The sequence below is a fragment of the Aedes albopictus genome, chromosome 1 (genome assembly GCF_035046485.1).
Source record: "Aedes albopictus strain Foshan chromosome 1, AalbF5, whole genome shotgun sequence".
NCBI lineage: Eukaryota > Metazoa > Arthropoda > Insecta > Diptera > Culicidae > Aedes > Aedes albopictus.
This window is the reverse complement of record NC_085136.1, coordinates 257,724,104-257,748,345: the sequence shown is the minus strand read 5'-3', so window position 1 is coordinate 257,748,345 and position 24,242 is coordinate 257,724,104. Positions and strand designations below refer to the sequence as shown.

Below are 24,242 nucleotides of genomic sequence, written 5' to 3'. Positions count from 1 at the left end.
CATCCGGAACCAAAACCAGACAATCCCAATTTACTCAAACTATGCGTCTGTAATAATAAAAAGATAACTGAACATGTTTGCAATCATATTGCATGTGTTTTTTTTTACAAATAATCAGAGGTTAAAAGGAAGTTGGTCCATTTTTGACCCGATTTGACCCATATAACCCCTTCAATAACTCAGACCCCAAGGACCAAAATACCATTTTAATATTTTTCCATACAACTAGAGATGTAGCGCGATCTTCGTTCAAAATTTCGTAAAAATCGGATGGAAAATGAAGTCACGGTGATTTTTTGAAATTAAATTCCCAACTAGGACCGAAACGGGTTAACAAATGGGTGAGAAAATCAGCGAGATACACTTTGTCTAATATCTTTTAATCAATCGATTAAATTAGCTCCGAAGTACAGGGTGCGACAGGAAAAAATGCGAATAGTTCAAGGCACTATCACACGTTAAATATGGGATATATATCACTATTTTTTCAAGACAGTGTATCAGTCAATGTCTATATTCTAGCACTACAAAATAAAAATGAACATATTTGATTTTTAACATGTGATAATGCAAGCCTTAAAAGTGGGTATCGACTGCGCGCCCAATGGTCACAAGAGAAAATGGCTAAAATAGTAAAAAATAGCTTTAATTCGATGAACAAACAGGGCATACTAATCCAGAGCCATGTAGTTTCACATACCAGATGAAATAAGCACATAATTTTATGATATTGTAGAGAAAATTAAAATTTTTGTTTCATCACATATGAAATTTACACAGGTCGCGTATATTTTAGTGGTTTGAAAATTCTGATAGTCTTCAGCTTCAGGCACCGTCTTGTAAAGGTGAGTGACCAAAATGGGAATTTTTTTCAAAAAATTTTCAGAAAATTAGCCATGGAACGTTGAAACATAGATTGGTCAACGTCGAATGGACAAAATTGAGGCTTGAGGTTGAAAAACACTTTCGCATTTTTCCCTGCCGCATACTGTACTTGGTATTCATGGTAATGGTGTAGAAAGGACATAAATGCTATATCTACTAAGTTAATCAATTTTGGCATTAGCTAGTTATTTTGGCTGTCCAGTTCTTGCATTTTTCCCACAATATATAAATTCAAAGCTTTCATTCAACATATAATTAGTTTTCATAGAATTCCTGTGTATTTGTAATTTGTTATTTATAATTTTGTTGAAAACAATAACCTGCTCGTATACACTTTGTATGAGGTCAGCATTATTTATTGAAAAATAATTTCCCATAGACTGGTCAAAAACTCATGCAAGATAACAAGTGAATATAATAATAAAAAAAAGAATTTATTGAAATACTCTTCGTAAGATATCTCAGTAATCGAATGTCGAATCGAAATGAAATTTCAGGGCCTTCTACAAGGTTATTGTAGCTTTCATTTGATGCTTAGAGAACCCAAATCGGTTGACAGACGACTGAGATATTTATTATGATACACTTGGTCAAAAATCTCAAAAGGTTTAGTTGTATAGATCCTAAGTACTCTTCGTAAGATATCTCTGTAACCAAATGTTCAATCGAAATAAAATTTCTGGGCGATCTATTAGGATGCTAGAGCTTTCATTTGGTGCCAAGAGAACCCAAATCGATGGACAAACGGCCGAAATATTAAATAAACGCCTGGATCTTTATTCAATTTGCGTTCGAAGCACTCCAGTCGCCGCATTGCCATTGGGAAACTGTTCGGGAACTTTACAATGTCAGTTCGCCACAACAAACCGTCACAGTGATCCTTGACCGGATACATGAGAAGATTGACGCAACTCTCCGACGGCAGCCAGCAGGATTCCGTGCCGAACGATCCTGTGTGGACCATATTGTCACGCTTCGTATCATTCTGGACCAAATCAATGAATTCCACGAGTCTCTCTACCTCGTTTGTAAGAACAATACGTGTTGTGTCCGTTCTCGTATCGTGTCCCGTGGGTGTCTCTACTTCGTGTTCATTGATTACGAAAAAGCTTTCGACCGTCTCGTAATCGACGAGATCCTGGTTGGTGCGATTGACCGTGAACCAAATCGTGGATTGCTGTGGCAACCCAATAGCATGGAGCACCCAAATGACTTCGAACTGGCTGATGACGTTACTCTCCTAGCTCAACGGCGATCTGATATGCAGAGCAAGCTCGATGATCTTGCCAATCGCTCCTCAGCGGCAGGTCTTACCATCCAAGGTTGTTAACCGATAAATTATCGACAGTTAACTCATCGCAAACTCGATAACGATAAAGGTTGTTCGATAATCTTTCGATAACGATAATCAAACGATAAATCAACGCGAAGATCAACGTACCTTCGATAATATTGCGATAAATCTAGTTACCGTAGTGACGGCATCAACAACGGTTCAGATCGCGTAGAACATTTTTCGGAGACGTTATCGAGTCGATAATTTCCACAGTTAACTGTATCGCCGATGACGTTTCCGCCTGAAGACGTTATCGTTATCGACGATAATCGATAACAGACGTTAACTTTATCGCCGATAACGATAATTTATCGATTAACAACCTTGTTACCATCAACGTCAACAAGACCAAATCGTTGGATGTAAACACGGTCAACCTTTCCAGCTTTACGGTAGCTGGACAATTGGTGGAGAATGTTGAAAGCATCCAATATCATGGTAGCCAAATGGCGGCCGATGGCGGCAACAAGATCGACATAGGTGCACGGTTCAAGAGGACTGTTCAGGCGAGGACTGCTTTTGCGAGTTTAAGAAATGTATGGAAAAACAACCAGATCAACCGACGCACCAAAATCGGATTTTTTGACTCGAACGTGAAATCTATGCTGCTATACGCCAGTGAAACCTGGTGTGTATCAGCGGAGAATACGCAACGGATGCAGGTCTTCATCAAAAGATGCCTGCGGTATATAATTCGTGCATGGTGGCCTCACAATTAGATCTCCAACGTGGAGCTCCATCGTTGATGTCATCAAAAACCGATAGCGACAGAAATTCGGGAGCGAATATGGAGATGGGTCGGCCACACTCTACGCAGGGGCGGAAACGAAATCTGCAAACAAGCGTTAGACTGGAACCCAGCAGGACATCGCAGCAGAGGCAGACCCAGAGGCTCATGGCGGCGCAGCCTCAATAACGAAATCAAACAAGTCGACATAAATTTTACCTGGCCACAGGTCAAGGCGATGGCTGGCAATCGCCAGGATGGAAATCTTTCAATTCGGCACTCTGCACCACCGTGGGTGCCCAGGACTGAAAGTAAGTAAGTTTCGTGGGAATCCAGGTGCGTTTCATAGAGTTTAAGAAGCGTTTTTGGAGAGTTCCACGATGTTTCACAGGTTTGATGGGTATTTCAGGAGCTTAGCAGGGGTTTTCCATGCGTTTCAGGACGTTTCAAGGGGTTTAAGAGGTGTTTCAGGTGCTTTGCATGGGGTTTTGTTGAGGCTTCTGGATGCTTCAGAACATACGGATTTCAGTGAAGTTTCAGAGAGCTTTAAGGAGTTTCGGGAACACTTAAAGGCTCTTCAATAACATTTCAGAAGGTATCAAGAGCATTACAGAGAGTTTCTGGGGAATTTAGGGAGCGGTTATAGGGGTTTCCGGGCGTTTTAAGGGGTTTTATTGAAGTTTCAGTGGGTTTTTAAGTTTCGGTGGTTCAACAGGGGTTCAGAAGCGTTTTTTAGGGGTTTCAGAGCCGCTTTAGGGTGTTTCCCAGGGTTTCATGGGGTCTAAGGGGTTTCAGGAGCGTTTCAGGGGGTTTCAGAGAGATGTCAATAGCATTTTTGGATGTTTCAGATGGATTCAGGGCATTTCAAGTTGTTTCAATGCAATTGTTTCATGAATTTGATGTTGAAATCAGTTTAAGGGCAATTGTTTCACAACAGTTTTAAGACTCTCTTTCCCTGGAGGCTATTTAAACCCACTGCGAACCTTGAAATCCCTAAAAATTTCACTGGTTTAGTCCCTGAAACCGCCTTAAACATCCCTGAAATTTTCCGAATCTACGTGAAACATTCCTTAAACCTCTCGAAACCCACTCAAACAATCCTGAAACCTAATGAGATGCACCCTGAAATATCCCCAAACCACCAAAAACTTTTTTTTATTTTCTTCCTGAAACATCCATAAAACCTTCTGAAGACCTCTAAAAGCCCTGAAACGCCATTTGGAACCCTCTAATATCCATGGAACACTCAGAACTCCATCCTGTATCAAAAGTGTCTATAATCTAGTAGACCATGGTTATCATTGCATCCATTGTGCAGTGCCGATACACAGCGGATATATTGACGCCCAATTTATAAACGATCCGAGCTTCACTTCCACTTCACCGTGCGCCTCTCCAAGACTATTTTGGGCGCGTTACTTATCTCAACATGTTGATCATCCTCACACAGAGAGGGAGAGAGAGGTGTGATCTAATTTTAGCTTGCCCCGTTGCCTGAGTCGTCGTCGACGTCGGACGCATCAGCACCATCGCAGGTTATTTTGATTTCGGTTGATACAACAATATCCCACAAGACAATATCCAACACCGCGAGTAAGCGGTGTTGTCGGTTTTATGCTTTGAACACACGCATGATGTTTCTAAAGTTAGAAGGTAGGTAGCGGTCAATGAATCCTTTATTGTACTATAGTAGTATAATGTTATCATCTTATTGGGATGCATGCACACCGCATATATTTATAGAGCCGGTTGGTGACGGCGTAGCCACTGTGGCGACCAAGTGACAAAGTTTCGCACAACAATGAAACACACCTCCCTTGCGGCGTATGGTGATGAATGGCTTTTTAAGATTAATGAGTTGCTCGAAAATAGATCGAGAAATCATCTTGTGACTTGTTGCTATCTGTTTGAGGTGAACTCAGCGAAAGTGTTGAGTCAGGACTGCAGTCATTTGATGTTCTACAGCTAAAAAATGTTGTTTAAGTCGTATAATTCACCAATATGATCCATATGTGGTGAGCTCGTTCCATTTGTGCTATTTCGGTTAGCATAATAGTTTTATCTGAAAAGTGTCCATAATAGGATCTCCTGTCAAAGTGGCCCGCACCTTATCACCGTTTACCTTAAATTAGTGAGTGATTAGAGTTATTGTTAGCAAGTGCTACCAACACCAATTCTAGTAGTGAAGCATCAATTGTTCTAGTGTAAATTAGTGTAAGTATGGAGCTGTACTACTGGTAAATACCTGAATCTGCACATCCATGTTGGACAGCTTTGTTGTAGTGTACTGGCACTGCTGGTGTATGTTCTGGTGTTCTTCGTGTTCTGTTCTGATCCTGTCCAAGGGTGTCTGTTTGTAGTGCTCGCCCGAATAATGTATGCAAATTGGTGTACTATTCTGCAACTTTATATCAGTTTTACGGTTTCCGGATGTGATTGGCGATGGGTTTTGAAGAAGAACTGGAGAGGAAATTCGATGTGTTTTGCCTGTGTGGTGGTTTCCTGTTGAATACTGGAGCAGTGGGTGGATGGATCACGGTTCGAAGAAGCACGTTCTCAATTTAATATCATTTGCTTCCTTTCTTTGTCACAGGTGGAAGCGCTACACCAAGATCGGATGGAACCGATGAAAAGAAAGAAACAGGAGAATCACGTTCACTTTTGTACGACTGTTTTTTTTTATCGTTGTGGTCGAATATTTTTAGACGGTGATGGCAGTCGCTAAACTGTTGGACGTTTGAATTCAAAGACCAATTATATTTTTTTGATTAGCCACTGGAAGACACTTTCTGAGGATATTCGTTAGCACGGTGCTGAAAATAACAATATTAATCACATTTCACGTAAAAATCACATGACCTGCTACTGATGGCTGCCGCTTCCGAGTGACTCAGCTGGCTTTCAAACGATGCACTTTTTCTTCTTCCGTGAATTGGTGTTTAGGTGCATTCTTCTTTGTCTTCTTCTGTTGTTCGAATTCACAGCGTGTTCACGAGCGATTCACAGCTAATTCGGTGCGCACTGTTTTCCGTCCCAAAATCAGCAGGTGAGTATTCGTCACTAAGATGCGCGTCGTTAACAGTGACTCATTTTTTTTGTGCGTACAGGGTTGTGGTCAGAAATCGTGCTGATCGTCACAGAGAACAGACATTCCAACTCGAACAAAAGTTCGTTGAAAATGTGTCTAAAGAATTGAGAAGAATCTCAACCCTAGTATCGAAGATCGTATAGCATATAAACTCGTTTTGTTCAAACGATGATGATAATGATAGTATGCCTTTGTTAAAAAACACTAGCACACACATGCGATGCTAGCGCCAAGAAGTCATAAACGGTAAATCCGAGAAACAAAAATAACAACGTACCTATTACTGTAAGTGTTGGGATCAGCGATGGAAAATGTCGCGGAATGTAATTTAAAAAATGTCATGACATTTTTCTATTTACACCATTTCCAGTGTAAACTTCTGTTCTTAAGTATCGCCAATCCATATTGTTGATCAGTTATGGAGCCCTAATGATGTCGTCGATTACCATTTCTTACTAGGCGCAGCGAAATTAGCAAATAATAAAATGACATTCTTATGACATTTCCCATCCCTGGTTGGGATGCTAACGGCTCGCAACGGGAGCATCATTCAAAAAAGTAGGGAATGTTTTGACATGGTGGATACCAGTTGAGAGATCTTTGAAGTCAGACCTTAAAATTTGCGGAAAAAGTTCAAAAACTAAGCATCTACTGTAGTACATTGTACTACTAGTACAATATCATCACTCTGGGGACACACAATAAAGTGAGTCACTGTAGAGATGTTCTGCGATCGAACATCTGTTTTATCTTTGCCGCCGAGCCGACCAGCAAGCGTAGCGTCGTCGATTTGTGGGGGAAAGCAGTCTGCCTGCCTGTTTGTGTGTTTCTTTCTATTTTGGTGGACCAGGATCTTCTTCGCAATTTTCACACTTTGGGCTTTTCTTTTCGCACACACTTTTCCGCCGCCGTTGATTCTGCCTTGCTATGGGATGAGCTCGATTTGCGACGATGTAAACACGGCATTTACTTTCTTTTGGCGATTTCGTCGTTCGTTTGGTAGCACGCGCGCGCGTGCTGGATGAGAGTGAGGTGGGATAAGCTATAACTATTTGCTTACTAAAGTATACATACATTGACACTTGGATGGTAAGCTATCATAGTATGTACTTATTGATCTTTGAGTGATTGTTAGGGTCAGTATGAAGTTGGCCATCAATACTAAAAGAGCATTTCCAGCTCAACGTATGAACCGTTTAGACACGACCTTTTTTAATTGAAATGAAATTTTGATCATGTACCTGTGAGCTACTATCTGAAAATATTTTTCATGTTATTTGTTTTGCATATACTACACCTAACTTTCAAAAAGAGCGTATGAAAAGAAACAAATAGTCTTCTTCCAAAACTTATAAGACTTATAAGGATTGTAACGATTTCTTCGAAGATGTTTGAGGATATTTGAAGAACTTTTAGAAATACACTGGGAGCAATATTCATCGCGCATCCAGGTTAGATGTCATGTACTTTCAATTTTCCAAAAACTTTACTCTTCATTTTTTTTTTTTCTTTAGAAAGCTGACTTTCAGCTTCAAAATTTGCTAACTAGTCCAGAATGGTCAAATGCTTCTAACTTTTATTTTTATTTTTCACAGATGTTTAAGAGGGGCAAAAGAAAACAATTTTTGGGATTTTTTTATAACCAAACCTGATTTCACATTATTGGCATGCAGGCTGAATTCATGGGTGAACGCGCTAAAACGGACCAAGTGTGCAGAAATGCCGCGAATACAACGTGCCCACGCATCAGTTGTTAATCGATTTTAAATCGTGGCTTCGTGGTCGTGCGGCTAGTGGCACCAAGCAGTTAGTCACATCGTGCTGAGGAGCGCGAGTTCCGCTCCCACCGCAGCTGTCAGGAAAAGTTTTCGGCTGTGCTACTGGGCGTTGCATGAAGGATGGGATAAACAGTCAGTGGAACGATTTTTACGAAGTCCGTTCAGCTGCTTGGTTTCGCTGATGACATGGCATGGACATTACAGCTTGTAAAATTTGAGACGAAAGCGGAAACGTACAACGTCGACTAAAGAACAAAGCCAGTCGAGTCAGCTTAGTCATTAACACTGCTCATACAAACAGGGTTTTTGTAACGTAAAGTACCGACAGGCAATAACACGTGGAGCTATCTTTTTTTTTTTTCGCAAATCCGTATCTCGACAGTTAGTGAACCAAACTTCAATCTTTTTGCGTTATCGGAATCCTGCACTATCCAAGAAAGGTGTAGTGAAAGCTGATTGGAAATTCATGCAGCTTCCGGTGAGAACCAGGCGAATACATTAGTTCCACATTTTTAACTTCTTCCGGTTCCGTTTTGTTCCCAGATTGGTTATGCGAAGCATGTCTTTGTAGCGAGTTTTCTCGGAACCACGACATGATAACAACATTCTGTCTTCAGCAAAGTTGTTCAGAGCAACAACCACTTCCTGGTGATAGAGTTCATAGTTCCGAATTTCTTCACCACGTGGCAATAGTGTACCTAGTGATTTCCGGTACGACTTTAGTGGGATATAGCACGAGATTGAAGCCAGATAGAAAGGTACGAACCTAGCTTCCAAGTTTAAGGACCAGTGCAGGAACACTTTGAGAGTATTACCCAAGAATACTTTCATACAAGACATTCGTTTAGCCGAGACCAAAAAAAAATTTGAAAAAGTGTCAGGAAACTCATTCAAAAGATTTTATGATAAAATTTTTTTATCGTATTGACAGCATATCTAAGACTGTTTAATAAAAATGTGATACATCACACTTACATATACACTGAACCAAAAACGGGGGTAAAACCCCTTCAAATGTCATTTTTTGCCTAGACATTCGTTTAGCCGATTTGTACAATTTTTGAAATTCCATAATAAAAACTAACAAATTTCGAAATATATCCAACAAAATCATATTGTATCGTGATCTGCATTATAGATCGACTTGTAAATCATGAATTAGATCGTTTTTGGAAGTGTTGCCATATTAATTTTACATGCATCTCATATTAATACGTTATAATATTGTAACTGTTTCCAAATTGAGATTTGATGTAGTTATTTTTATCGGAAGTGTTTCAAAAGAATCTAATGGAAGTTTCATGACGAAAGCAGGTTGAAAATTTACGAAAAACAATGTTTTAAACTAAAAAAAAAAAAATAACGCAAACCATCAAAAAATCACGTATTTAAGTATTGTTTTGATGAAATATGATGATTTCACTTGCATAAATCACAGCGTTTACTATTATTACGTCTTCTTATAGCTCCCAATATATTGTAGACTGTATTCTGACTGAAATAACATACATTGGACGGCTCACATTTCGAGAAATGGCAGCGATAGTATTCAAATTTCTAGCATGAACTACTTGTTTCATAATTTAGACGTTCTTTTCAAATAAATTATGTTAACCCTTATGTGGCCCGCAGGGTACCCGGGTACCCAGCACCCATTTAAAATACACGGTGTAGAAAAAAGCAAAAAGTTTGCCGGCCACATAACGGTTAAAAATGAATGTGCTTCAATACTAAGACTCATTTATAATATATTTCTTCAGATTGAATGAAATAAGCCAATCGTTTGACCATATATTGTATTTTTGTATGAACATTTGCTTTTAAATAAACAGTGTACAAAAATTCTGACACTTCATGCAGTTCTTTCACTTAGCAGTCTTCTAACTCATTTGGTAATGCTAGTATCGAACAGGTATACTACACAGGCATTAGGGCACGTCTTTATTTCTACGCAGAACTACTTATTTTAGCTTTTATCAATCCCATTTTAAGGTTTAACCAACCAAAACCCAATATACTTTATATTTTCATGACATTTTATGCTATAATTTGAACATTACCAACAATAATTCTGTGCCATATTTTCAAAACTGCTAGTCTAGCTTACGTTTGAATGTTTACAGAACTAATTTTTCTTAAATAAATTTGTAAATCCTCGCTTTTCCTTATCGGGACATTATTTTTAATAATATTTCTTTGAATTTAACAAATGAATAAACTTTCAAGGTCAATTATCTTGCTAACACGTCATAAACTAAATGCTTTGGGGTATATCCTCGAAATATACTCACGAAATTGCAAAAAAAATCTATTGAAAACCAGTTTTTCATTTACCTCGGCTAAACGAATGTCTTGGAAAAAAAAATGGCATTTGAAGGGTTTTTACCCTCGTTTTTGTTTCAGTGTATATATAAGTTTGATGTATCACATTTTTTTAAAAACAGTACTACATATACTATCACTACGATGAAAACGTTTTATCATAAAATCTTTTGTATGTGTTTCCTGACACTTTTTTGAAAATTTTTTGGTCTCGGCTAAACGAATGTCTATCACTGTATCTACAGAACACTGAATCAAAATTCAACAATCACGCAACACTAATGACAATAAGGCAATCCATGACGACTTTTCGCAATGGGGTGACAGCCAAAAGTGTAAACACAGTGTGAGTACAACCGAAGACGGCTAATAACAAGACAGACATCTACTCTCTTGCTACATATACTTTGGCAGCTACAAGCACACTAGCGCCACGAACGACTTCAGGGAACAACATCATGAATGAGTGTGTATGCGATGTTACCATTTCCGTGTACGTATTTGCATGTACACGCACACAATCATGTTTTAATGTTCCTGTAAATCGTTGAGGGCGTTTCGACCATGTCGCCTGAAACAGGGTGGGAGTTGTCTGTCTTGTTATTAGCCGTCTTCGGTACAACTTAAATTTCTTCAAGTGTCATCGGTGCTTAACAAATTCCTTTTTTATTCAACTGTCCCCCCAATCATTGTTTTCTCGGTAGAGCCATGCAAGCGATAGTGTGGAATGCGGAATCAGATTAGCTTGAGAATTTTCGTATGGCTGACAATTTTCAGGTAAGAGTGATGGAAGTGCGAGTGAAAAATCCGGGTTCAGAATCGCGCTACAATAATCGTAGATCAGTCGGTTTCCACGGTAGGGCGATGGAAACGCGAGCACGAAATCCGGGATCAGTGGTCATCGTGATCAAATAAATCATAATCATGATGAAGACCGCGACGTGTATTTCCATATAACTAGTGGATCATATCACCTAACAGAGGTGGCTCCTAGATCCACACCTTACCCTACCCTACTAACCACCATTCCTTCCCGTGACAACTGTGGGGATGCTGTGGATTCCACGGTTTCTAGTAGCAACGGTTGTCGAACTAACATTCCTTCCCTTTCCTGATGACCGTAAGGACGTGGCCAGCGCCGTTATTGACTTTAAATAGCTGAACTCTCGAATTGTGCACATTGAGAATGGTTAGCTAGTCCCAAGCTTTCACATTCATTGGCTCTCTGTGCAACTTCGATTGTTCTGGTCAATCACGGAGTAGCAACTACGATGGGTACGGTTATCTTTGCTTTTGCTTTTGCTTTTATTCAACTGTCCCCCCAATCATTGGATGTTAAAAATTCATGGTAAACATAAAAATCAGCTTATTGCACCTGTCTTGTGGATTGCCTTATGCTTCTTCTTTTTCTTTATGGCTCTACGTTCCCACTGGAACTTGACCTGCCTCTCTTCAACTTAGTGTTATTCGAGCATTTCCATAGTTATTAATTGAAGAGGCTTTCTTTGCCTGTCATTGCATGAATTTGTACATTGTGTGGCAAGTACAATGATACGCTATGCCCAGGGAGTCGGAAATATTTTCCCGACCGGAACGGGAATCGAACCCGCCCTCTCCGGATTGCCGATCCATAGCCTTAATCACTAGACTAACTGGATGACAATGTCACAACCTGTATTTGTTGCGACAATCCACCCAATGCGACATAAGTTTGTCCCAACTTGAAAATAATAGGATAAACGTGGATAAACATCGTACACCACGAGTTTAGAGAATGAATATTTTAACGTTAATGTAAGGGCTTCGTGAATTTCATGGAAGATTTTTGTTTTCGTGAAAAAATGTAAACACCTGAGCAATAAATCAAAATCCTAATTACCCTTCAAGCGTCTAATGAAATGAAACAGTTCTTCCTCACTCTTTATCTCGAAATATTGCGATATACCTCTCAGAGTGAGCCCTATGTATAGGCAAGGGACCGTTCGTAAATTATGCCCTGACTTTTGATGACTAAAATTGTTTGATCTCTTCAGATCATCAAGGATCCCACTTGAAAATATGATAACATTAAGCGTAGAAGATTGTATCTCGTACATAACGTAATTATTGAACGCCTCTAAACCAGAAGCTAGTCGCTAAAATTAGGTCAATAATTGCCAAAAATATGTCAGTGTTGACTGGCAAAAAGAACCTGAACGAAATAGAACAGAAAATAACATCCCGTCGTCGTAGTCGTCGGACCACAACACACAACTCATGAGAAAACACGACTCAGAGCAATCGCGCTATGTAAATGCGAAACGAGATGTTCCGAAAATGGGAGGGGAGAGGGGGGAAACATTTTCACCGTTACTCTCCTGGGTTTCCACCTTTTCGCACACACACGCCACGATTAGGGTGCAACGGTGTGTCTGAAACCGTCAATCTATAGAATAATTAAAGATCTATAGATTATCATGATTCTGTCACATTCGCCCGAAAACCATTCGCCCGAATGTCAAACGCCCGAATGACAAACGCCCGAATTCCATTCGCCCGAATAGACCATTCGCCCGAAAAGGCCATTTGCCCGAAAAGACCATTCGCCCGAATGACCATTCACCCGAAAAAACCACTCGCCCGAAAGACCATTCGCCCGAAAGTCATCCGCCAGAACGATTCCATACTATTTCTTAGAACAAGTTTTTTTTTCTGGTTTGCCATGATAAAAGTTTAAGGTCAGACGCATGGTGTATTTAGTATCCGACCAATCGCAAGAACAACTGGATTAGCGCCAATAATAACACAAGTTTACAAAATAAAACGAAAGTCGTGAACTTCTGTCAACGACCAAAATTTTTGAAGCACAATTTAGTGCTGATTTCGAAACCAACCTTCAAAAAATTTAAAGTAGAACAGTTTTTGAGTTTTAGCTCAAAATCGAGTTTTGCAACTTTTCAAAATATGTAATTTATTAAAATTCAAATATATTGCGTTTCGTTCAACCAATTATAAATCTTTTTCCATAAATTAAAAGCTGAATACAATACCATTCGATCATCTGAATACAGGTTTTGCGTCAGATTGATGAAATTCAAGATATTGACGAGTTTTAGGGACGATCTTCTTAAATTTTAGCAGAATTCCCAAATTTTTTTGAAGAAATGTATTTTTTGCAATAAGAAAAAACCAACTTAAAAATTCTTTCTCGACGTTTATTTGACTAATCATATGTAGGCGAGTTACAGTAAAAATTTCAGCTCAATCGGAGCATTGATTACGGAGAATGAGATGTTTGAAGTGAGCGACTTTGCTTAAAAATAGAACAAAAATCGATTTCAAATCATCAACCTTGTATGGAAAGTCGAAAAAATTTCCGCTCTACTGTAATTTTTTTCTTTCGCGTTTTCGAACTCAGGGCACGATTCTACACCAAAAATGATCATTAGCTTACCGAGTTCAAAAATGCTGTAAACTAGTGTAATCATATTAGCTTAGTTTGAAAGAACGGCTTATGTTTTGAAGAAGGCCAAATTGCTTGTGAAAATATTACATAACAGGATATTAATTGTTGTAGCACTGTTGATCGAAAGGATAAAGACAAAACTTCAGCACAGAGTAGTCAACACTTTTAAGTTAATAGTGTTAGCGACTGATCTGCTCGGAATAACTACGTTCCCATTCTTATCTAAACAAGCTGTTCTTTTGGAACCATGATTGGAATCCAGAATTTCAAAAGTTACATGTACATATAACGTTACGGTTCCCTACAACAGAACAACTTAAAAGAACAGCTCATGTCATGTCAAGAAGGGCAAATTTCTGGTAAAAAATGACACCAAATTGAATTTAATTCCCTTGGAGGTGAAACTAGAAAGAAAAGCCTATTAACAAAAGAAGGGACAATTCCAATCAATGTTCCACAGTTATATTGCCGAAAATGTCTGTAACTCTTACATCAGACTGTGTTCAAAGAAAGCAAAACCCTCTGATGAAAATGATTGCAGTTACTTTTAGTTAACAAATGGTTTTCGGGCGAATGTGACAGAACCGATTATCATATTGCAGCTGCATATTTGTCCAGCTATTTATGATATTTAAAAATTTTCCTCCAAAACTGATAAACATTCATTTTTTTGTACAATTCCTCAAAATAATTTACCGGAATTTGTAAGGGTTTTATGCTGAAGATGTTCAAGATATTCAAAAGGAAATTCAGTTGAAATTTCCTCTTTGATTTCAGAGTTTTGTGAAAAATTCACTTGGAAAGTCGCCTCCCCTAGCAGTCGCGTTAGAACCAGCTTTATGTGTTCATTCTTTATCTTGATTGAACTTCAACTTCTCCAGAAATTGCAGCAGGGATCCGCTAGTAGTTGACTTTCAATTTCGCAAAAAAGACAGCACAACCAGTATGATTGTGCTAAAATTTTACTTTAAACTTCTCGAAATTTTCAGCTATAAAGCTTTGGATAACTGACACTGAGGAAGATTACAAGTGGTAGTCGAAATACGCGTATCTGTAAAAAATAAGCAAAATAGGGTGGAATTAAAAGGTACAACACTAATTTCACTCATTCGAAGTATAAATTCTATTATTTACTAATTCCTACTAAATCTGGGAAAACATATTTTTACTTTACACAAGACTTTACATAATTTTTATCATTGTTTTCATAATGGATTTCCAAATCTGTTATGAATAAATTTAATGGAAATCACCACTTTTCATAGCTCTGCTGATTGTTCTAGAAAATTAAAATTCTTATACAACGGCATTGATATCTTCAGCGATACATTTTTGTAAGAATGATTATTATTTTTTAATTTTTGTACCACGTTATATGGCAAAAACAATTCCTTTACATAAAGTGCCCCAACATTAGTTAATCCGGCCCTGTCCTCGATGGTGATAGGCTAACTGCAATTCAACTCTCCCTACGCTTTCTTGAGTCATCGTTACCTTGCTTATGCCATCAGAGCTGGACTGACTGTGATGGTGTGTGAACATCAGTGATAGGCCATCTAATAAATTCTTTTAAAAATCTAAATGAAAACTTAACAGGATGATGTTTTGAAACGTAGTAGGGGGATTAGGGGCATAATGGACACCCTAAGCAAAAGAGTATGTTAGGCCTGTATAACAGACAAAACCCTAACATATTATCAATTGGCTTACAACTTTACCTTGTTTCCTACATATTTCAATCATTTACAGCAGTTAGAATGTCATTATTGTGAAGAAATAATGAATTGTAAATCGTGTGTTTTTTAGGGCTGGCAGGAAAGGTACGAGGCGAAATGGACACCCATCGGGGCATAATGAACACCCCTGCATATTTTATGCTGTTTTTTCGTTAATATCGACCAGTTAAGTAATTTGCCTACGGGGATCAATACCACAGATATAATACTCCAACTTAGACAAGTTTACATAACATCAAAGTTAATTAAATAAGTTTTAAGCTAAAATAATCGGTTTGATTTTTTCCAAACTTTCTAAAACGCCTAACAGTATGCAACACGCGTACATCCATTTATAATTGCCAGTGTTCATTTCGCCCCGAATTGACTACAACATTGAAATTGCTATTTTGAGTATGATCTGATCAAAAATGTAATACTTCATCCATTGCTAAATCTGCGTAAACATGTAGATAAGCTAAAAATTCACTTATTGTTATTGTGGACACACTCAAACACTCGTAATACCTTATTTGCTACTGCTTCGAAATTATAAGAAATCCACCATATGAAAAACATACTTCAATTTCAATGATATTTTGGTTATTTTGAAGGAATATAAATGGTACTTTTGAAAAATAGAATAATGACTTGTTCCTTTACACTTATGCATTAAAAGTTTTACATAAAAGTCAACAGTTTCGGCAAAAAACAGGGGTGTCCATTTCGCCACGGGTGTCCATTATGCCCCTAATCCCCCTACACTATTGCAAATTCTGTAGTGATCTAGACTGCAAGTCAAAAACAGGTCGATGCCTGTCATTGTCGTCTTAATAAGCCTACATGTTGCATGTAAACCTGTACGCCGACTATATTTTGTTCGGCGGCGGCGTGAGGGCCATTTTTGGCCGGTGGCGGCGCCGTCATCGGCGTCACGCCGGAGGCAGCTTTCGGCGGCGGCGGCGGCGTGAATCGGCGTGACCAAAATTTGACCATAATGTCATCATTGATAAAGCAGAGAAGTTGTTATTACGGTCTAGAATTTGTAGTCTGAGCTTTTTCACCAGTGATTATACATATTGTGACATTACCTGTATCCTTAGTGTAATGCATGTTGCAAATGAAGGGCAATAAAATATCGATGTTGCTATAGTATTTGTTTTGTTTTCTTGAACCTTCAGAAGCTATCAAACTTGATAATAAGGTCACACTATTTACACTAAGGAATCCCTAAATGATTTCAGGAAGGAACCTCAAAGGAATTCCAAGAGCACCCTTGAAGAAACTCCTGAAGGAATCCACGAAGAAAATTCTGGACTAATCTCTGCAGGAGCTGCTGTATGAAACCCTGAAGAAACTTCTGCAGGAACCTCTGGTGGATCGAGAATCTCTCTTAAAAAGATCCCTGCAGAAACTTCTGAAGAAATCGCTGATTGTAGTTTTCGAGGAATTTCAGAAGGAAATCCATGACGAATCTTCCTAACAAATTCCAGGAGGATTCCCCAAATGAATTCAAGAAGGAATCCCAAGGGAATTGAACCAGGAATTCCAAAAGAAATCGCCTAAGGATTTCTAGGAGGAATCAGCGAAAAATATCCAGGAGGAATTTCAGGAGGAATCCCATGAGGGATTCCAGCAGAAATCCCCGTAGGAATTCCAGGACAAATCTCCGAAGAAATTCGAAGAGGAATCACCAAAGAACTTCCAAGAGGGAATCCCGACAGAAATCCAGAAGGAATCCTCGACGAAATATCAGGAGAAATCCCGAAGGGATTTTTGGAGATATCTTCAAAGGAAGAATCCCTCTGGAGAAACCCCCGAAGGAATTCTAGAAGAATACCCGAAGGAATTCCAAGATGTATCCCATATAGAATTACAGAAGAAATTCTCAAAATAATTCTAGGAAAAATCGCCCCGCAGGAATTCTAGGAGGAATCACCAAAGAAATTCCAAGAGGGAATCCCGATTAAAATCCTGAAGAAATCCTCGACGAAACATCAGCAGGAATCCCCGAAGGAATTTTAACAGGAACCCTCAAAGAAAGTCTGGAAAAGATCCTCGAAGAAATTACAGTAGAAATCCCGGGGGGGCACCATCAAATTGATTCCGGAAGGAATCTCCGAAGTAATTCCAAGCGGAGCATCAAAGGTTTTTCAAAAGAAAACCCCATAGGAAGTTCAGGAGGAATCCTCATAGAAATTGTAGGAAAAAATATCAGGAGAAATCCATGAATGAATCCGAGGAGTAATTCTGGAGTAATTCCATGAAGTATTACTGAAGGCATTTCAGGAAAAACCTCGAAGGAATTCCAGAAGGAATCCACGGCTGAATATCAAGAGGAATCTCCGAAAACATACCAGGAGGAATTCAAGAAGGATGTCCAGGAGGAATCCTCAACGGAATTCCAGAGAGAATTTTTAAAGGAATTCAAGAAGAAATAATCAAGTATTTCTAGGAAGAATCATCGAAAAATCCAGTACGAATCCTCGAAGGAGTTCCATGAGGAACCCCTGAAATAATTCTAAGAGGATAATTGAATTTCATTGGCTATTCTCGGTGAATTTAATACTTCTCAAAGAAGTGTAATGTCTACCTAATGGTTGTGTGTATAGGATATCTACCTACATGAAATACTATTCATGACAGTACCTAAATGTCTAGGTATGATTCATTATGTCTACCTAAGGTAGTATAAATACGGGTGGTCATTGGACCATACAGGAGATACGGCACAAGCACAAGGACTTGTCAACATCTTTATTATTCTTCTTTTGAAGGATATAAAAAGAAGGAGGGAGCTTCGAGTAGTATTAAGTTCACCGAGAAAAGCCGGTGATTAAACCTAGAAAGTAAATTCCAACAGGACAAGTGGAAACCCCGAAAGAATTCCAGCACGAATCCCAAAGAAATTTCATCAGGAATCCCCAAAAACACCCAGGGGGAATTTCCAAGCGAATTTGAGAAAGAATCCCCGAAGGATTTCTAGGAGAAATCAACAAACAATATCGAGAAGAAATCTCAGACGGAGTTCCAGGAGAAATTCTAGGAGGAATCACCGAAAGAATTTCCCAAAGGAACAATAGGAGGATTCCCTGAAGGAATTCTAGGACGAATCATCGAATTAATTCCAGGAGGATTCCCCAAAAGAAATCCAGTAGTAATCCCTGAGGTAGTCCAGAAGGAATACGCGACGGAATTCATGGAAGAATTCCTGGAGAAATAAAAAAAAATACAGGAGAGAATGATTTCTAAGCGGTATACACGTAGGATTGTCGAATCCCCATAGGAAGTCCAGGAAGTATTCCCGAAGGAATTTCAGGAGGATCCTGACGGAATTGCATGAGAAATACCCGAATCAAATTTGGGAGGAATCTCCTAAGGAATTCTAAGAAAATCAAATCCAGAAGGAAGCCCCGAAGAGATTTCAAGAGAAATCCACGTTAGAATATTAGCAGAAATCCCCGAGAGAATTTTAAGAGGAATTTATGAAGGATGTCCAGGAGGAATACCCGAAGTCCAAGAGAAATCCCTGGAGGAACTATATGAGAAATCCCCTATGTAATTCCAGGAGTGATCTCCGAAGAATTCTAAGAGAAGCCATCAAAGAAATTCCAGGCGGAATCCTTGAAGAATTTTCAGCGGATATTTCCAGGTAGGGGAAAGAATTTGCCGGAGGCATTCCCTAAAATAATTCCTTGAAGAATTCCAGAAGAAAATCCTTGCGCAATTTTTGTAGAAACTCCATGAAAGGTCCATCAAGAATATTCTGGATATTATAATCCTAAAAAAATATTGAAGGAACTTCTTCAAGATTCCTTGAAGGAATCCCTGAATGAGCTTCTGGAGGAATCTCTGACATAACTCCTGAAGGCATCCATGAGTCTTCCTGAAAAAAAACTCGATCTTAATCTACAATCTGAAAGAACCCCAGAAGCTATCCCTGGATTAACTTCTGGAAGAATCCCTAAAGGAACTTCTCGAGGAATCCCCTAAGGATATCCTGAAGAAATCTTTGAAGGAACTCTTATGGAGTGAAAACACTAGACTTCGCCACTGTTCTAGTCTTCGCCCCCTCCATACAAACTCCATTTTTATGTATGAAGTGGCGAAGATTAGATCAGGATTTTGGGGGTGGGCAAAGTCTAAAGCTTTTATCCTATTGATTGATTGATTGATTGATTTGTCTTTATTAAAGAGACTTTCAGCCCTTGGCTGGTTCGTCTCTATCCTAAACAAGAGGTGGAACTTTTATCCTATAAAAATCCTTGAACAAACTTCTGGGGGAATCCCTGAATTCTCCTGGAGGTATCCTTGGATCTTCCTATAAGATTCTCTGAAGGAACTTCTGTGGAGATTTCTGAAAGAACCTCTGTAGGAATCCTGAAGAAAATCAGGAGGAATCTCTGAAGAAACATCTGCAAGAATCCCTGCAACTCCTGGAGGGATTTCTGATGGAACTCCTGGACTCATTTCTCTAAGAACTCCTGTAGGAATTTCTAAAGGAATTTCAGAAGAAATCCCTGCAAGAACGCCTGGACTAATTTCTAAAGACCTTCTGCAAAAATTCCTGAAAAAACTTCTCACGAGATTCTTGATCGATCTCCAGGTGGCATTTATGAATCGTTCTGAAGATTCTTTGAAGGGACTTCTGGAAGGATTGCTGAAAGAACTCCTGTTAAAATAACTTAGGGAACTACCGAAGGAACTCCTAATGAACACCCGTAGGTATCCCTGGAGTATCTCCTGGAGCTATTGGGGAGATACCTTAGCGAACTCCTGAAGAGATCACCAAAGGAACTTCTGGACCAATCCTTGAAAGAACTCCTGAAATAATCTCTGAAAAATTTTCATGAGGCATCTCGAAATAATTTCAAGAGGAATCCCCGAAGGAATTTCAGGAGGGATTCTTGAACAAATTCCAGGAGGAATGATGGAAGGAATTCCTGTAGGAACTCTAAACTCCCGGAGTGATCCCTGAAAGATCTTCTAGAGCAATCCCTACAGAACGTCAAGAGAAATCCCTAGTTGGAATTCTAGATGAATTTTTGCACGATATCCTGAAGGAATCTCGGAGGAAACTCCTGTATGAATTCTTGAAGCAACTTCAGAAGGAATCCATGTAGAAACTCTCAGACTAATCTCTGAAAGACCTACTATGAGAATCCCTGAAGGATTTTCTGCATGAATCTCTGATTATCTCTTGGAGGCATCTCTGAAGAATTTTCTGGAGGAATCCCAGGTAGAGGCATCACCGAATCTTCTGAAGGATTTCTGAAGAAACTTCTGGAGAGATGTGAATGAGGAATAATAATTACAATCTAATGAAAAATGAAAACAAAAGTTCTAAGAATTGAGAAATCAATTATTGTAGTCAATCATTTATGATAGTGATCGGGAGATTTTTTTATCTCAACTTAATGTAAACTTAATTTTTTTCGTGCATTGATCACCGGCGCGAAAAATGAAAATCGTCGGAGTGACAAACAGCGGCGTATGGCGCGCCGCCGATACCTCGGTCGGCGTCGGCGTGGGACAAAAAGTGTCGGCGGCGGCGGCGTGGCGCGGCGGCGCACAGGTCTAGTTGCATGACGGTGCTGCAATATCAATAGGCAGCTGACACGACTGATATTGCACAGCTCTGCTAAGAGATGTAGAAGAGGCATTTCGTTTTTTTTACAAGAGTGATCGATATATTTAATTTGGATTATATTTTTCTCAACACGCTTAAATGAGATTTCCTTTTCAAACATTTCACTTTCTGACTTGACATGGTTGGTTGAATCTATCAACCAAGTTGTTTCCATTTCGGCGACGTGGGGCAAAGGATTTACTTACGCATCTGAAGTATTGCTCATAATGGTCTATATGTCTAATTTTCACCTTCATCTCTTAAAAATGTCGTTTGCTAACGTTTTGGTCGAAACAGTACAAAATTGCCTATTAGTACTACCACCAGTAAAGGGGCGTTAACCCTATGAATAAACTTGTAAAACATTAATTTATTTATTTACAAAATCACGAAAAATATTAGTTTTTATGTTTTGTTTTTTTTTTCTTCATTTTACACAGAATTGTAACTTTAGGGCCCGATAATTATTCAATTGTGAGTTCTTCCTTCGGAAAGGAAGTAAAGCGTGGGTCCCGAGATGAACTAGCCAAGGGCTAAAAATCTCGTTTATACAGATAAAAAAAATCAATTGCTTGACAAATTTTAACATTTTTTTGAATGCTATGCTAAATCAACACATTCAAAAAATGTCTACAAAAGCATGATGCACAAATTATTCCTTTCAAAATTGATCTGTATGATAATTTTGTCCAAAATGTTGAATTTTCTGCCTAAATGTGCCTAAACACTAGCGTTTTTCATGTAAAATAAAAGGTTAGGAAGACTTTTTTGGTGATAAAGAAGAAAAGGTGGAAGCTACAATAAACTACAAAAGTTCCATAAACAAATCAAAAAGTGCATACAAAATAAAAAATCCCATAAATCATTGATTTTTGAGCAACATAAAATGTCGAAGTTCCAAAAATCATCAATTGCTATATATAATTTTATTTTTTCCACCAAAAAAGTTCAAATTTTCCATAAATTATTCCGATTTATCCTTGTATAAAATAAATAATCACAATTGAAAAACATAAAAAAAAACAATTCAAAATTTGGCAATAAATACGAAACAACAATTAGCTTGGATGCTTTTCTAGCTAAAAGTAACAAACTAGCCATACGGCGAAGCCGAATAGAGGATTGAGGAACTGAGGCTGCAGAAGGGCATCTCTGATGGTGATCTACATTATAGATCGTTTCGTTGATTTAATCAACGAAAGTGTTCCATGCAAATTTTGTTCAGTAGTTGCGGCATATCGCAAGCTTATTACCTTCCAAAAATGAACTGAAATTGTTGAAAGACAACAGAGAAATTGCGATGGGCGTAAAGTTGGTGGCACCGTGTATAACGAATCTTGACATTTTTTTTTGAAGAAATATGTCATCAGATTGAAAACGGTTATAAAGTGAGATGATTTTTCAGTTGTTTGCATCTGAAGTGAAATAATAGAGTAGAAGTACAAAACATGATGTTTTTCTCAGAAAAAAAAAATTAAAACTAGCTGTCCCGGACGGAAAAAGCGTCCTTTGCCTGCCTACTGTGTTTTCTGACATGCAGCTCTGTAGTAAAATGCCCCGCAAAATGTAATTTCAAACTTTATCGTTTTCGGTGTGTGCCTGGTCGATTTTCTCAATTATTTTTTCGTACGAACACGTCAGAGCTCTGCACAAATGAAACACTGAAATAATGGTATAGATTCGTTGGCCCGTTTCCGAGTCTATCGTGACATATAAAAACCATTCCATTTTTATTTATATAGACTTAAAAATGTGTAAATGTCACGGACTAACTTCGAAAAATGTCAACTGATATTCACCATGGATAATATCTTTGGAATTTTTCGAAGGTAATCCGTGACGGTTCTGGGTCATTTGGCCGAATGCCGTTTGGCCAAAAAATGAATGATGAACTTAAGTGACCATGCCACTGTTCTCCGCATCAATATGACTCGAAAAAACAGCCGATGATTCAAAGAAGGAAAAATATTTGATAACGCCAATTAATCCCAAAACGTCAGAACTAGAAAGAATAGCATATGGTTAAAAGAAGGAAATATTTGTGATGATTATAATGGTAGTAAGACTGTCAAAAACTTCCTCTGAATTCTTTTGATCATAATTCGACCAAACGACCCATTCGGCAAGATGGCATTCGGCCAAATGGCATTCGGCCAAACGGCATTCGGCCAAACGGCGTTCGCCCAAATGGCTGGACACCGTCCGTGACATTTATCTTAAATATTCGAAAAAGATCTGATTTCCGTGACATTCTTGTAGAGCAGCACAAGTTTTTGGTATACCATATTCTTAGGTTGAGCTTCTAAAATGAGCAGGATGTGGTTGAATTTAGATAGGTATGTCGAAATTACATTTCAGTACTGCTGGATTCCTCATTTCTGGTTTTTGATTTTTTATCAAATAATGGAGTAATATTTAAAAAAATCGGTTTTCACACACAGTAATAGAAAGGAATAAGGTATCTTTTTAATTTTTTTCCTCATGGAAAACGCTCACCATTTTTCCAGAAGCCATTTTTTTCGAAATCGTGTAGAAATCGCAAGAGATGAACGAGCCGTGGGCTCAAAAGTAAAAATAACAGGATTCGACTTCAGAAAACGATTGAGTAATGATTCTGGAACCATCTCAGAAGGATTTTTAAGCCGTCCCATTGTTCAGGAACGATCTCAGGAGGATTGTGGAATTATCACGGAAGGCTGAATTGCTCCAACATTTTTTTTCCGAGAATTCCATCAACGATTCTTTTGAGGAATCCTCCAAGGGTTCTCTGTAGATTTTTTCTGGAATTCTTCCAAAGACTCTTCTAGGAAATTTTCCAATGATTCCTCTATACTTTTTATCTGAGATTCCCCCAAGTTTTTTCCAAAGATTTCACCAGGAGTATTTTTCGAGATTTTTTTCAAGGATCGCTCGAAGAATTCTTCCAATGAAGTATTTTTGCAGAAAATCCTTCAAAGATAATTTCACAAAAATCTGTAAATGACTTCTGGAGGAATTCATCGATTGTTTACATGATGACATTTAATAAAACAGCTCTTCATTCTATTATGTGGTATAGTTGTTTTGCTTTTGGAATATGCTTTCGCATGTAAAAAAATATGAAAAAATCATTTTCTATGTTCTAGACACGAAATTTTACCAATCGCCCTCCAAGCAAGTCTTCTACAGCTTCCTCAAGGATTTCTTCCTGGAATAACTCTCGAGATTCTGCTGGCATTTCTTTCAGAGCGTCATCCCAGAATTCATTAAGAGATTCATCAAAAACTTCCTGCACACGATGTACTCCTGAAGTTCCCCCTTTTAATCTCTCAGAGATT

At 38.5% G+C, this 24,242-nt stretch overlaps 1 protein-coding gene across 6 annotated transcripts in view; it reads right to left on the bottom strand.

The window, feature by feature from the left end:
* LOC109400433 (filamin-A) overlaps nt 1–24,242 on the bottom strand; it is a 365,952-nt gene that overhangs the window by 336,504 nt on the left and 5,206 nt on the right. Inside the window, exon 2 of one of the 6 annotated variants that reach the window (XM_062846659.1) lies at nt 5,194–5,761. The exons of the other annotated variants lie outside the window; for them this stretch is intronic. Coding sequence (XP_062702643.1) covers nt 5,194–5,211 — 18 coding nt within the window. The 5' untranslated portion in view covers nt 5,212–5,761. The remainder of the gene's footprint in view (nt 1–5,193; nt 5,762–24,242) is intronic. 6 annotated transcript variants of the gene reach the window in all.